The sequence below is a fragment of the Carlito syrichta genome, unplaced genomic scaffold (assembly GCF_000164805.1).
Source record: "Carlito syrichta isolate Samal-C Ts95f unplaced genomic scaffold, Tarsius_syrichta-2.0.1 Scaffold302426, whole genome shotgun sequence".
Taxonomy (NCBI): Eukaryota; Metazoa; Chordata; class Mammalia; order Primates; family Tarsiidae; genus Carlito; species Carlito syrichta.
The window spans coordinates 92,955-106,705 of NW_007246522.1; the positions used below are offsets into that span (position 1 = coordinate 92,955).

Consider the following 13,751-nt stretch of genomic DNA (forward strand, 5'->3'; position numbering starts at 1 on the left):
GGAGGCTGAGGCGGAAGGATCACCTGAGCCCAGCAGATTGAGGCTGCAGTGGCCATGAGCATCCCACAGAACTCCAGCCTGGGCGACAGAGTGAGACTGACTCAAAAAAATAAAAATTACTAGCATTCCACAAAAGCAGGACTTAGCTTACACATTATATTAGTCGGGACCTTTAGTTGTATTTATTGAATGAATGTGCAATTGTACCTTTATATCCACAGGCCCTAGTTCCCCTCACTGGATGCAGCTGCTCCTGACATTTTCTTGTGTGTCCTCCTGTCGTCAGGCCATGCATACACTAACACATTCTTTTCTGCCTCACACATGTTGATTTTTCTTTTTTTTTTGAGTTGGAGTCTCACTCGGTCGCCCAGACTGGAGTGCAGTGTCCGGCGATCCTTCCGCCTCAGCCTTCCGAGTAGCCGGAATTACAGGTATGCGCTACCACGCCTGGCTGATTTTTTTATTTATTGTAGAGATGAGGTCTCGCTGCCCAGGCGGGTCTCCAACCCGCAGGCTCAGGCAATCCACTCACCTCAGCCTCCCAAAGGTGCGGGATTACAGGCTGAGCCACCGAGCCCAGCTTGATTTAGTGGGAACTTCAGACTCTAGGCCTTCTGTGTGCTGAAGACATATCCCGTGATTATAAGCAAATTGTACAGCTACCCCCTCCACCCCCCCAAAAAAGAATAAGGGAAGGAACAAAGAGAAGGAAGGAACTGTTGCACCATTGTTTATTGACATTGGCAGCAGCCCTCAACTCACAGGTATGTGAAAGCCAGACCTGAAGAACAGCAGCTCTGACTCCAGGAACTGGGGCTTGTGATGCACAGTGCTTCATTGTTTGTGTGTTTCCTTTAGATGGTCACGTCTACCACCGGACATTTTTTAGAAGACCTTTCCATGAAAGAGGCAGGGCAAGGTCACACATTAAAATCCGCCCTCACTGGGATTTTGCTGAGAATGAACGCCCCGGACTCTTTAAGGAAGATGGCCACCAGCCCTTTTCATTCCTAGCAGAATGAGGCCAGTGCCATCTGCCACCCACAAACTGAAATGCCAGCAGCCAGACACCAAGGCAGCATGAGTGTGGACTCTATTCAGGCCTCATCTGTTTTTTGGTTTTAAAGTCTGGAAGCAAGATCCTGTCATTCATGGTCTAAAGAAGAAGATGCAGTTCCGTGAGGCCAGCCATCATCCGGACCATGTGAAGAAGGTGTGGATTTGCTGTGCCACCGCTTGTCCAACGACCTGCGCGAGTTCTGGAATGGAAGCATTACTCAGCTGCTGGATGCTCGGGAACTTCTGAAGCAGTAGGGGAGCTTTGACTTTTCCAACTCCTGGAATCTGCTGCACAGTTCGAAGGAGGCATGACTCCAACGGCAGCAGAGCCCGTTTCTTCTTGAGGAAAGGGTTCTTACTAGGCTCTTTGCTTTGCTCCTGAACCTGAATCCCAGATCAAAGGAAAAAGTGCATGAGCGCCCTCTGGAGGACCGGCAATTTTGTTAAAATTTGTTTTGTATAAATTTAGTTCTTCCATTTGGTTCAGCTTTACTTACTGTACCGATGTTTTCATATACAATGAATATAATTTTCTGTTGTTTTTGTTAGAGACGGAGTCTCGCTCTGTTGCCCAGGCTGGAGTGCAATGGCAGAATTCTAGCTCACTGCAAGCATCCTTGAACTCCTGGACACAAGCAATCCTTTCTCCTCATCCTCCTGAGTAGCTAGGACTACAGGCACGTGCCATCATGTCCAGCTAAGTTTTTAGTTTTTTGTAGGGGGGGTCTGGTTATGTTGTCCAGGCTGGTCTCCAACTCCTGGGCTCAACTGATCCTCCCACCTTGCCCTCCCAAAGTGCTGGGATTATAGAAGTGAACTACCATGTCTGGCTTCAGCAAAATTATTGAAATATGAACCATATGATGGCACAAAGAAGCAAGAGATAAACAATAACTTACAAAACGTGAGTTTTTGTAACATTTAGAATACAACTACTGAGAAACACCCTTAGGAATTCACTTTCCAGTGGTCCAGTAAGAAACATTTCAGTTGTACAGGATTAAATGACAGCTAAACCTAAACTAGACCTATTTCATGCAGGACCTGCAAGAAGCTTTCCTATCAAAGGGGAAATTCAGTCTTCAGCTGGTAGTTATAATAAGGCAAATAACAGCATGACATCAAGAGAAATTAGGAATCGTGTAGTAAGGGATGGGGAGGGTTGCGTTTCCAATCTAGTTCTCGACCCTGGCTGCACACAAGAGGGGTAGGATTAAAAACAATACAAACCAGAATTGGTGTTCAGGTTCCACCCCACGTTTTCATTTTGTTTTCAATTGGTTGGAGGTTTTCAATTGGTTGGAGGTAAAGCGCATGTATCACTATTTTAAAAAGTGGTAATTATAATGTGCAACCTAGTTGAAAAAATAAGCAAGGACAATGAAGAACCAGTGTTTTGTGGGGTTTTTTGAGTCGAAGTCTCACTCTGTCGCCCATGCTTGAGTGCAGTGGCACACTCATGGCCACTGCAGCCTCGCCCTGCTGGGCTTAGGTGATCCTTCTGCCTCAGCCTTCCAAGTAGCTGGAATTACAGGCACATACCACCACGCCCACCTAATTTTTTGATTTACTGTAGAGATGAGGTCTCGCCAAGTTGCCCAGACTGGTCTTAAACCCTTGTGCTCAGGCAATCTCTCGTTTCAGCCTCCCAAAATGTGGTGTGAGCCACCATGCCTGGCCTGTGTTTTTTACAATAAACTTACACATATAAGTGCTGATGCTTAATAAAAGATACATGGGGATGAGACCAAGCAGCTGCTAGTTGACATTTTCACCAGCATAAGTGCAGGATATTGAATGATGGGAGCCTAAAATCAGGTCTCCAACTTGTTTACTTTGTGATACACTTGCCTAGAGTGGTTGGCAAGTTCAGCTGGCTGCCAAGACAGCTTCCGAGCTCAAATTCCTGAAAAAGCTTTTATAAACAAATACAGGGAATGACATAGACTGAATCGATGGGTTGCAATTATAGCAAGGGCAGCTGAGGGCAGCAAAGGTGTAGGAATCGGTACTTACCAACTGGACGATGAGGCAGGATGCTTCCATCTGGCTGGTCACTGGAAGTAACACCATCCCGAGGTCCAGCACAGTAAACTTCTGTAAGGCTGGGAAGTATTGTTCACTCATCTGTGTTTTTTCAACTACTACAATTCCTTGAAGATTACTGGACTTGAAAAAAGACAGCAGACCATTTTGTAAAAAAGTTCCTTTCCGGGTTAAGAAATTTACCAATTTGTGCTTCAAATAGCCAATGGTTCTATACAAATTACTCGAAGAGATGGAGGGAATGGGGGAAGGGAGACAAGGCATCGTTCAATTTTTCTTCCTTTAATCCAGTACTTAACATTTCTACACTTGAACTTAGCCAAAAGGCCAAGAAGCGATCAGTACTTACATTTCTAATCCGAACAAGTCTCTTTCTGTAGCCATTTCCTGCCACCAAATCAGCTTCGGTGACATAAAGAATGCAGGATCTGTTAGACAGGTAGAAATCCGATGTCAGGTCATCCTCAAAAACGAGCTTAATTTTCCCTTAAAATACAGGAAAATAAGTTCCGTGAGCTTTGGATCAGACGGTAGCAATAGGCAGAACTTAAAAAAAAAAGTGTTCGGGGAGGGAAAAGGCTTCGGGGAGAGGGCCGCCCACTGACCTTGCATCCCCTGCGCCAGCTGCGACCCGCGCCATTTCTCACTGGCCACTATGTAGCCAAAAGGCACGTGCACGGGGCCCGTGCCACCGGGGCCATCGCCTTCCATCGGGGGTCTCGACTTGATGAGGGAAACGCAAGAGGGTTCTTGAGCAGGCTCTCCCGCACTCGGCCCCGCATGCCACTCGAAGCCGGGGCCTTTGGGCTGGATCCCGTCTGCAGAGCTTCCTTTCAGGGGCTGAATTATTTGCTGAAGTCTACGACCCAGCAGATGCCTGTCCTGGGTCCGCGTCGCTCAGTTCCATCACGTGCCTGGCCCCTGACACCCCAGCCGGGTCCGCACCGTGGCCCTCAGTGCAGTCCTGGGCCGGGGCCGGGGCCGGAGGGCAAGGAGCCCACCTCACCCGAGTCTAGCAGTGACCACACCCGAGGCCGCGCCACTTCCGGGTTCAAGCCCGCAGAGCTCGCCTAGTCCTTCATCCAGCCCGCCCTCCACCCCCCGCGGCGTCGGATAGGCTGTGGCGCCGGAGATGGACATCCAAACTGGCCAGTGAGGCAACGGCATTCAACCCGGTTGCCAAGGGCGACGGCTGCGAAAGTAAACCTTGGCGCTGATTGGCCGAGGACCAAGCGGAGCCAATGGAAGACGCGGTTGGTGCGAGGTCCGTTGAGGAGAAACAGCGTCTCGACCCACGTCCCCCAGAGTGAGCTTGGCTTTGGCGAGCGCTCCCGGGCGGGGCGGAGGTTAGCTGAGAGCTCCCGCCCGCCGGCCGTCCCCCGCTGCAAGGATGCTTCTGGGGTTTCGGAGAGGCCGCAAGGCCCAGTTCGTGAGTACTCGACGCCGTGGCGCCCGGGAGCGAGGGCTGAGGGCTTGGGCGGGCTTGGGGCACAGGAGGAAGTGGTTTTCGGTTCCGGAAGCCCCGATTTTTTACATTCGAAAGAATCTTCTATCCCAGGGTCGGCCGCAGTCGGGCAGGAGTCACCCCGTCTTCCCTGCAGCATTCTCTGCCGTGCCGGGGAGCTCACTCCTGCCCGGCACGAACTGCTCGGCTGCTGGGTGTCCCGGAGGGGGAGAGAGGCGGTCCAGGGGCCGCCCTCCGCCACCCACCACGTCCCCCCCCGTCAGCGCGGCCCATCCGCGCGGCTCACGAAAGAGATCTCGAAACGCTTCCCGCCCCCACCCACGGCCTTCGGCATCTCCCTGGTTTCTCTGCACCCTGGGTCCTTTCTCCGCATAGCAGCAAAAGGGTTTGTTTTATTTTGTTGTCCGACTCGGATTCGCACTCTTGCCCCGGCTGGAGTGCAGGGACACGATCACGACTCCCCGCAGCCCCCGCCACCCGGCTGCTCCCGAACTCCTGGGCTCGCGCAGTCCCCCCTCCTCAGCCTCGCAAAGCGCCGGGATTTCACACATGAGCCGCCCCGCCCCGCCAAGGTTCTTTTAACACTTAAAACTTCAAAAAAGAATTACCACCCCCACACGTACGCCCTCCCCAGCCTACCTGGCCTTCATTCAGGGCTTTTCTATTCCTTCTTCCTGGTCTGCTTCCCTCCAGATCGTCCCGTGGCCACCCAGTCATTGTATGCTTAGCCAGAACTCCCAGTCTCCTTCCCCGACCACCCCCCTTGACTTTACTACTCCCCTTCTAGGATCCTGACTCCAACAGTCTGTTGGCATCTCCCGTCTTTCCTCCACAGTCTGACCATCCGATCCCCGCCGCCCTCACTGCCCTCTCTTCAGAGTCTAAGTCTGCCATCCGTCGTTATAAAAACTCCCTGCAACACCTTCAACTCTCTTCCTCCTATCTTCCTTTTCCAGCCTTGCCTGGAAAAACCCCTGACCCACTTACATTCAGTCAAGTGCAGAAAAAAGCACTGTGATGAGGCCACTCCTGAACTCTGTTTTAAAGAGAGGCTAGAGAGCATGTCTGCCTTGGCTTTTCTGTGCTCTGTCTACAACCTGCTGAAGCCACTGTAGACGGCTGGATGTTGAGAAGCAATGAAGACGGAATCGAAGCATATTTTTGCATTGCAAATTTGCTAAGTCAAGTCAGCATTTTAGCGAGTTTTTATTTATTTATTTATTTATTGAGTTGGAGTCTCACTCTCTCGCCCAGACTGGAGGGCAGTGGCCGCTCCCGGCCACCGCAGCCTCGACCTCCTGGGCTGCGGCGATCCTTCCGCCTCAGCCTTCCGAGTAGCTGGAACTACAGGTGCGTGCTACTACTCCTGGCTACTTTTTGATTTATTGTAGAGATGAGGTCTTGCCAAGTTGCCCAGGCGGGTCTTGAACCCGTGGGCTCAGGCAATTCACTCACCTCGGCCTCCCAAAGCACGGGATAACAGGCTGAGCCATCACTCACCTCGGCCTCCCAAAGCACGGGATGACAGGCTGAGCCACCGAGCCTGGCCATGAGTTTTTATTTAAAGTAGTAAGCGTTATTGAGTTCCTGCGGTGTGCAGATATCCACAACTGCTTTTCAGCTTGTGGCCACACTGTCGAGCAGATAGACAAGCCTGCAAATAATTCACCACAAAGTGGGAAGAGAACTGCTGTAGACGTGTGAACCTATGGAGCAGCAGTGAAGTCAATCTAGAGGGTTGGCCTGGGCTGTGGGGGCCTTGAGGAAAGAAAATTCCTGGGAAGAAGATAGGATGTTTCGCGACCTGAGAAAGCATGACTTACTTGCTGTTTGGGAAATAGAAGACATCAGTGGGTGCCGAAGTGTAGACTGTGTGCAGGGATGAGGATGGTAGTAGGAAATGAACTGGGACCTGGTAGGAACCAGCTTCCAGCAGCCCTTCTGTGCTGTGCTGGACCACTTACCTCTGTCATCAAGAGAGTGGGGCTGCCCGTGAGGGTTTTCATGCTGGGCAGACATAGGGCCATGCTGTGATTTAGAGACTGGAGGCAAGAGACCCATCATTAGGGGATGATTATGATGGTGTAAGTAAGAAATGTTGAGTGCACCGTGAGGATTCGCTCTTTCAGACAAACACAAAGCCAAACACATGAGGCCTTTTCAGAGGATCTATTGGATGCCAGCCCCGGAGATTCAAAGGTTAAAAAACCCTCTTGTTCCTTGACGGTTTCCCGGGTGGTGGCAGGTGCTGGGGGACAAACATGTAAACTGACAATTGCTTGACAAATGCAGGGTGACAGGAGCCTCAAGGGGGTAAAAGACAGAAGAGTGACTGGGTACAGACTGCTCTGAAACAACGGTGGGTGTCCACGCAAAGTGACCTAGAGAGGATGAGGTGGAGACTGTGGAGATTCTTAGATGGTCTGTGTGACGCTGGCTCCACCTCCCTTCCTCGCCCATCCCTTGTGCCAGCCACTGCCCGATAGTCCTCCCAAGTGCCGCTGTCAATGGGTGCTCCTCCCTGGGCCACAGGATCTCCTCAGGCTAGTCCCAAAGACCTTCGATGGGAATTGTCCCTGCTCTGACTCCCAGCCCATTGTTCTACCGCGCCTCGCAGAGGCCTCTGGATCCTGGCAAACCAGAGCGCTGTTCTTATTTCCAGAGCACTGTCACCAATGTCTCGCTCCACTCCTTCGTTCATGCTGTCCGCTTTCTCGAATGCTTTTCCATCACATTTCCAAATGTGGGAGCAGTGGCTGTCTTTGAAAACCCTGCTTCTGTGGTTTTCTCTAAGGAGAACATTTGAGGTCCGTGCTGGCCTCTTGAAGGAACTCTTCCCTCCCTGGGTTCCCTAGGCACTCTGTGCTGAGTAGTGGCTTAAAACATAAAAATGTTTTTTTGGTCCCACATCTGATTGATACTGTGTGTGTGTGTGTGTGTGTGTGTGTGTGTGTGTGTGTGTGTGTGCGCGCGCGCGCGCGCACGCGTGCGCGCACATGTGTGCAAGAGCCTTTCCCCGGCTCTGTCCAAAATTTCGTTCTATAATGACTATTTGGGTGTTTTTCCTCTATACTCCACCTCCTCAAGGATGAGGATGAGGTTTCTTCATTGTTGTCATGGTGTTCTGCCCCTAGTAGGTGTGAACGCCTCAGCCAGCCTGAGGAAGGAGGGCAAAGAGGGCCTCCAGCCTGGGCAGCTGTGAGGGCCCTCCCTGGGTGGGTGCATTCGTGTGGCCAGGTGAAGACTGGGAATGGCAGGGAAGGCGTGGGCTTCTGGTGGGGTTGGGTCCCTCGGGGCCAGGGCAGGTGTCTCCTCCCCAGCTGGGAGGAATGGTAGTGACAGGACCCAGGGACACCCCCTAGCTCACTGACCTCTGCTGGCTTTCATTTGCTCAGAGACACATCGCCCATGGCATCCTCCCTGCAGCCAGCATCGCTCCCAAGCCCGCCGTGCCCCGCACGCCTCCTCCCCGCAGCCCCAACCCGTCTCCAGAGAGACCAAGGTGAGTCTTGGGCGAGCAGACACGGGGGTTCCCCTGTGCTCCAGGTGCTGGATCCTGGAACTGGTTGAAGTGTCCAGAAAATCACAAATACTGCAGTTGGAATCATGTTTTTCAAATATTTACCACATTTCTATGATGATGCACTGAATAGGGTGGCTCTGAAGGATAATGGACGTATTTGGGATCTCTCCCTTTCAGGTGTATAAAGTTCTCACATTTCATAATTGAATACTCAGGAGTATTTTTCAGGACTACAAAGCATTAACATGCAAGTATTCAGGTTCATAGTACTTTAAAGAGAATTTTGAATTGTACACATAATTTTCTTTTTCAACACAAGTTGCCCTTTTAAAAGAAATGCTTTGTAGGAAGGAGGAGCATGTTCATTGCCAGTGCCTGGAATTCTCCATCTACCAGTTTTTGGAAAATACCAGACAACTATCTTTTATCCCTGGATATAGAAAGGACAGGAGGATACCTCTGTTTGTGTCCTCCAAGATTTTAGGCACAGGCAAATTTTAGACGATTTTTAATCCATAAAATACATTGACTTGGGTATTAACAGTGAATGAGAACTCCTCCCATTCAAGGATGGTGCCTTCTTTGTATTGTTCTTTGGTACTGGAATATTGCATGCCTCCTGAGAAAAAGCACTCTAATATTTTAGTGTTTTTTCCTTCTGTTCAATCTTGATAGCAAGAATACTGTTTATTAATGTTTGCTTTGTGCCGAGTACTCTGGAAGTGCTCAGGAAACTTTGCCTCATTTCATCACTTAAGGACCCTGTGAGAGAGTGCTGCTGTCTCTACTTTGGGCTGCACGTGAGGCCCAAGTGTGAGCGAGTGACTCAGAGTCTCAGGGCTGGCTGTTGAGTGGTGGCATGGCTGCTGTGCAAACATGGCTCTGTCCAGCTCTTCAGTGTTTGTGTGAACAACTCTTACGTGTGTCATCGTGACTTAAAAGTTTATGTAGCCACACAAGGAACTAGAGCTTAGCGTTATGTCCTATTATAAAGCAGAAAAGCAACTGAAATGTGTTACTTCATGGCAAGCAAGCTGTAGTCTTCTGAGAGAATGTTTCTCTATAGTCTGCTTTACAAAAGTATCTTCTTTCAGGGTTGTAATCTTTGTAACCCCAAAATAGTCGACTTTGACAAATTTGTCATATTTTTAGTGTTTTTGTTTTGTTTTGGTTTTGAGTCGAAGTTTCCTTCTGTTGCCCAGGCTGGAGTGCAATGGCATGATTGTGACCACCACAGCCTTGACCTGGGCTCAGGCGATGCTTCCACTTCAGCCTTCCAAGTAGCTGGAACTACAGGCACATGCCATCACTCCTGACTGATTTTTTTTGTTTTATTGTAGAGACAGGATCTTGACTTGTTGCCCAGGCTGGTCTTGAACCCCTGGGCTCAGGCAAGCCTCTCACCTCGGCCTCCCAAAGTGCTGGGATTACAGGTGTGAGCCCCTGCTCCTGGCTAGATTGTTTTTATTTCTAAAAAATAATATTCAGATTAATATTATTCACTTCAGGTGTAATGCAAGAACCTTATAGCAATTTATTTCTATTTCTTTCTTCTCATTCTTGGTGCTACTGTTGTTGTACATTTAAATATTATATGTAAAAACCCCACAATGCATTGTTGCTGTTTTTGCTTTGCCATCATTTATCTTTTTAGAAACAATTTTGTTGAGGTATTCTTGACATACAATAAAGTGTGCATATTTAAAATGCATAATTTGATACATTTTGATATACGTTTATACTTGTGAAACCATGGCCACTTCCAAAGGACGGCTCATGTCCCTTTATAATTCCCTCCTTCTGCCCCTTTTTCTCACATCCCATTCCCCTGGTCATCTCCAGGCAACCGCTAGTCTGCTTTCTGTCACTGTAGATGAGTTTGTATTTTCTAGAATTTTATGTAAGTGGAATTACAGAAAATAATTATGCTGCCTCCTTTCACTTGGTAGAATTATGTCGACATACATCCATTTGTGAAAATTAGTAATTCACCTTGTTTATTGCCGAGTAGTATTCAGTATATGACTACATCACGATTTGTTTATAGATATTTGGGTTGTTTCTAATTTTGATTACCAGAATAAGGCTGCTATGAACATTCGTGTACAAATCTTTGGACATACGCTTTCATTTCTTTTGGGCAAATATCTAGGAGTGAACTAGCTGGGTCATGTCCTAGGTAGGGATTTAATTTTTTTTTTTTTTGAGTTGAAGTCTCACTCTGTCGCCCAGACTGGAGTGCAGTGGCCGCTCCCGGCCACCGCAGCCTCGACCTGCTGGGCTCTGGCGATTCTTCCTCCTCAGCCTTCCAAGTAGCCGGAATTACAGGCCTGCGCCACCACGCCCGGCTGATTTTTTGATTTATTGTAGAGATGAGGTCTCGCTGCCCAGGCGGGTCTCAAACCCACGGGCTCAGGCAATCCACTCACCTCAGCCTCCCAAAGGTGCGGGATGACAGGCTGAGCCACCGAGCCCGGCTGGGATTTAATTTATTAAGAAACTAGCGAATGACTTTCCAAGGTTGTTCCCACCAGCAGTATATGAGTTCCAGTTGCTTCATATCCTTGGCAACACTTGGTTTGGTCAGTCTATGTATGTCTGTGGTTTTATTGCTTTATTTGACAATCACTGGTTAGTTTTCATCCACATTGACTGTAGGTTTTGAAAGTGGTCACAGGTACATAGGTAACCAATGTCTAGAGCTTGTGTGGTGAATCTTCACGTTCATTGTACTTTCTGGACATTGCTAGACAGACAGGGTTTGGGATATTCCTTCTTCCTTTGTCTCAGACACCTTTGTTGAGCCTAGTGTCAGTACACACATCTGGAGTTCCGTCTGGAGATCATGGTGAATTTCTGGGTCTCACTGAGTGCCGAGGGGCAGTTTCTTGACGTGCATTCCATGGATGTGCTTGTGAATGTTGGTGGACTGTCTGATCACCACCTCGCTGATGGCAGAGCACTGTTCTTGCCACCCTTCTCTGTGGGAGCCATTCTGTGAGGCCCAGTGTAGAGAGGAAGAACCTGAGGAGTTGTCTTGGTCAGTTTTTAAAATTTTGGACCTTTAATGGGTGTGTAGTAGCATCTTGTTGTGGTTTTGTTTTGCTTTGGTCTGATAGCTAATGGTGCTTTTCATGTGCTTGTCATTTGTGTATCTTCTTTAGTGAATATCTGTTCAAATCTTTTGCATATTAAAAAAAATTGGGTTGTTTGTTTTTCTATATTGCATTCTTTTATTTTTTTTGAGTCAGAGTCTTACTCTGTCACCCAGGCTGGAGTACTCTGGCACACTCATGGCTACCACAGCCTCGACTTGCTGGACTCAGGTGATCCTTCTGTCTCCCTCCTGAGTAGCTGGGACTACAGGTATGTGCCACCACATCCAGCTAATTTTTGTATTTTTTGTAGAGATGAGGTCTCACTATGTTGTCCAGACTGGTCTCGACCTCCTGGACTCATGCAATCCCTCCTGCCTCAGCCTCCCAAAGTGCTGGGATTACAAGTGTGAGCCACCACACCAGGCCCATGCAGCAGTATTATTTCCCCCACATCTCGCTGACATCTTTTTAAAAAATATTTTCCCAGCAGTAGTGGGAAACTGTGTGGGGTGGGGGGTGCATACCTCATCAACAAGGGTACCTGCATAATGACCATTTGTATACCTAGCCCTGAATTGTACCCCATGTCTTTAAAATTAAAAAATATTTAAAATATATAGACCGGGCTCGGTGGCTCAGCCTGTAATCCTGCGCCTTTGGGAGGCCGAGGCGAGTGGATTGCCTGAGCCCGCGGGTTTGAGACCCGCCAGGGCAACTTGGTGAGACCTCGTCTCCACAATAAATCAAAAACTAGCCAGGTGTGGTAGCGCATGCCTGTAGTTCCAGCTACTTGGAAGGTTGAGGCGGAAGGATTGCCGGAGCCCAGCAGGTTGAGGCTGTGGTGGCTGGGAGCGTGCTACCACACTCAAGTCTGGGCAACAGAGTGAGACTCCAACTCAAAAAAAAAAAAATTTTTTTTTAAAATATATTTTTTCCCTTTTTGTTTCATTTTGGTTATTTTCTATTGTTTTTCCTTCAATTTTACTGATCTTTTCTTTTTTGATGTGTCATCTATTAATCCCATCTAGTGTACTTTTCATCTTTGATGTTGTCATTTTTATCTCTCAAAGTTTGGGTCTTTTTAAATAATCTTCCATGTCTCTGTTTAGACTTTTAAACATATGAAATATAGCTATAATAACTGTCTTAATATCCTTTCCTTCTAATTCTAACATACATGTTCAGTTCTTAGTGGCTTTCAACTGATTATTGTCTTTATCATAGGCCATGTTTTCCATCTCTTTGCTTACCTGGTTACCTTTGGATACAAGACGTTGTTGTGAATTTTACTTTGTTGAGTGCTGGATTGTTTTGTATTCCTATACATTTTTCTGGCCCTTGTTCTGGGATACAGTTAAGTTTCTTGGAAACAGTTTGATCTTTGAGTCTTGCTTTTCTGATTTGTTAGGTGGATCCGGACACTGTTCACCAAGGGCTGATTACTCTCCACTCCTGAGGCCGGGCCTTCCTGAGTCCTTGTCCCGTGTCCCACTGATAAGTGTCTCCAGTCTTTCTGGTGGGAACAGCTGCTATCCCTATCCATGTGTAAGCACCTGGTCCTGCTCCTCTAATGCTTTTGGATGATTGTGCCTCCAGCCTCGGATAATTTCCTCACTCTGGTGTGCCGCAGTGTATTCTGTTCAGCACTCAGGATGTCATTCTGCAGATTGGGGAAGCTCTTTGTGGAGTTCCCTCCCTCCTGTACTCTGTCCGGTGAATCCTGTCTGCCTTGGTGTCCCTGAGCTCTCAGCTCCTTTGCCAGAAGTCAGGGAGTCTACCTGGCTCCACCTCGTTTCTTCCCTGTGCTGTGACCTGGAAGTTCTCCAGGCAGTGAACTAGAACAGTTATGCGTCTTTTGTTTTGCCTTTTTAGGCAGGAGGGTAAAGCGGTTACTCTATCTTTCCTATATTTTTGAATAATTTGCAAGTGTTTTTAAAACATCCTTTTAAGTCTTTTATGTCTTTTTATACTTCCTTTCTCCCCCACTCTTATTGTTCATTTTAATAAGAAAACTATTGGACTGTAAGCTTCAGACTCTGACTACCTCAGTTAAGAGCTGGTTCTATTGATACCTCCAGTTGGCTAGGAAATCTTTACAGGTCATTTAATTTCTCTGAAAAGTGGGGTGATAACAGAATCTAGTCATCAGTTGATGTGAGAATCAAATGAAACTGTCGATAACACAGACCATGGCCACACTGCGATGTTCAGTGGACACTAGAAAAGAAAGTAGACCTTGAGTGGTTCACGCATCTTGTCATTTGGCCTTCACCTTGAATGTCTGTGTCGCGCTGTCTCAGTGGGATGTTTTTGTCCACAGGTCTGCTCTAGCTGCAGCCATCCTGGCAACGACGTTAACAGGCCGGACCGTTGCCATTCCTCAGCCTCGCCAAAGATCTCGGTCGGAGAGTGACACAACCGATGTGGAAAGAGATAGCTTCATCGAGCCCTATGCCACCACCTCAGAGCTGGGACTTCGGTAGGGACCATGTCGCTGACTCTACTTCTTCTCAGGGCAGAAGAGGAACAACTTAGCATGGTCTCTCTCTGTGTATGT

At 48.3% G+C, this 13,751-nt stretch overlaps 2 protein-coding genes across 4 annotated transcripts in view; one reads left to right on the top strand and one right to left on the bottom strand.

Annotated features, from left to right (window-relative positions):
- Positions 1–717: 717 nt before the first annotated feature.
- FAAP24 (Fanconi anemia core complex associated protein 24) lies at positions 718–3,931 on the bottom strand. 3 transcript variants are annotated; one of them, XM_008056634.1, is made up of 4 exons: positions 3,714–3,931; positions 3,458–3,594; positions 3,079–3,231; positions 718–1,446 (listed from the first exon to the last, which is right to left on the bottom strand). In XM_008056634.1, the coding sequence occupies exons 1-4, from the start codon at positions 3,817–3,819 to the stop codon at positions 1,195–1,197; spliced, it is 648 nt and encodes a 215-aa protein (XP_008054825.1). In that variant the 5' UTR covers positions 3,820–3,931; the 3' UTR covers positions 718–1,194. The 3 variants fall into 3 exon arrangements, with proteins under 3 accessions (XP_008054825.1, XP_021567309.1, XP_021567310.1); XM_021711634.1 differs by having other exon boundaries at positions 3,458–3,536; positions 3,714–3,831; XM_021711635.1 differs by lacking the exon at positions 3,714–3,931 and having other exon boundaries at positions 3,079–3,226; positions 3,458–3,530.
- Positions 3,932–4,498: 567 nt separating this feature from the next.
- The window catches only part of CEP89 (centrosomal protein 89), a 66,111-nt gene continuing 56,858 nt past the window's right edge, over positions 4,499–13,751 (top strand). Inside the window, exons 1-3 of the mRNA XM_021711636.1 lie at positions 4,499–4,537; positions 7,969–8,075; positions 13,515–13,673. Coding sequence (XP_021567311.1) covers positions 4,499–4,537; positions 7,969–8,075; positions 13,515–13,673 — 305 coding nt within the window. The remainder of the gene's footprint in view (positions 4,538–7,968; positions 8,076–13,514; positions 13,674–13,751) is intronic.

Excerpts from the sequence above, each read along its gene's own strand:
- FAAP24 (XM_008056634.1), bottom strand. The coding sequence starts at position 3,819 with ATGGAAGGCGATGGCCCCGGTGGCACGGGCCCCGTGCACGTGCCTTTT. Across the intron at positions 3,595-3,713 it reads GCTGGCGCAGGGGATGCAAG|GGAAAATTAAGCTCGTTTTT; the intron begins GTCAGTGGGCGG and ends CTGTATTTTAAG. Across the intron at positions 3,232-3,457 it reads GACTTGTTCGGATTAGAAAT|TCCAGTAATCTTCAAGGAAT; the intron begins GTAAGTACTGAT and ends TCTTTTTTCAAG.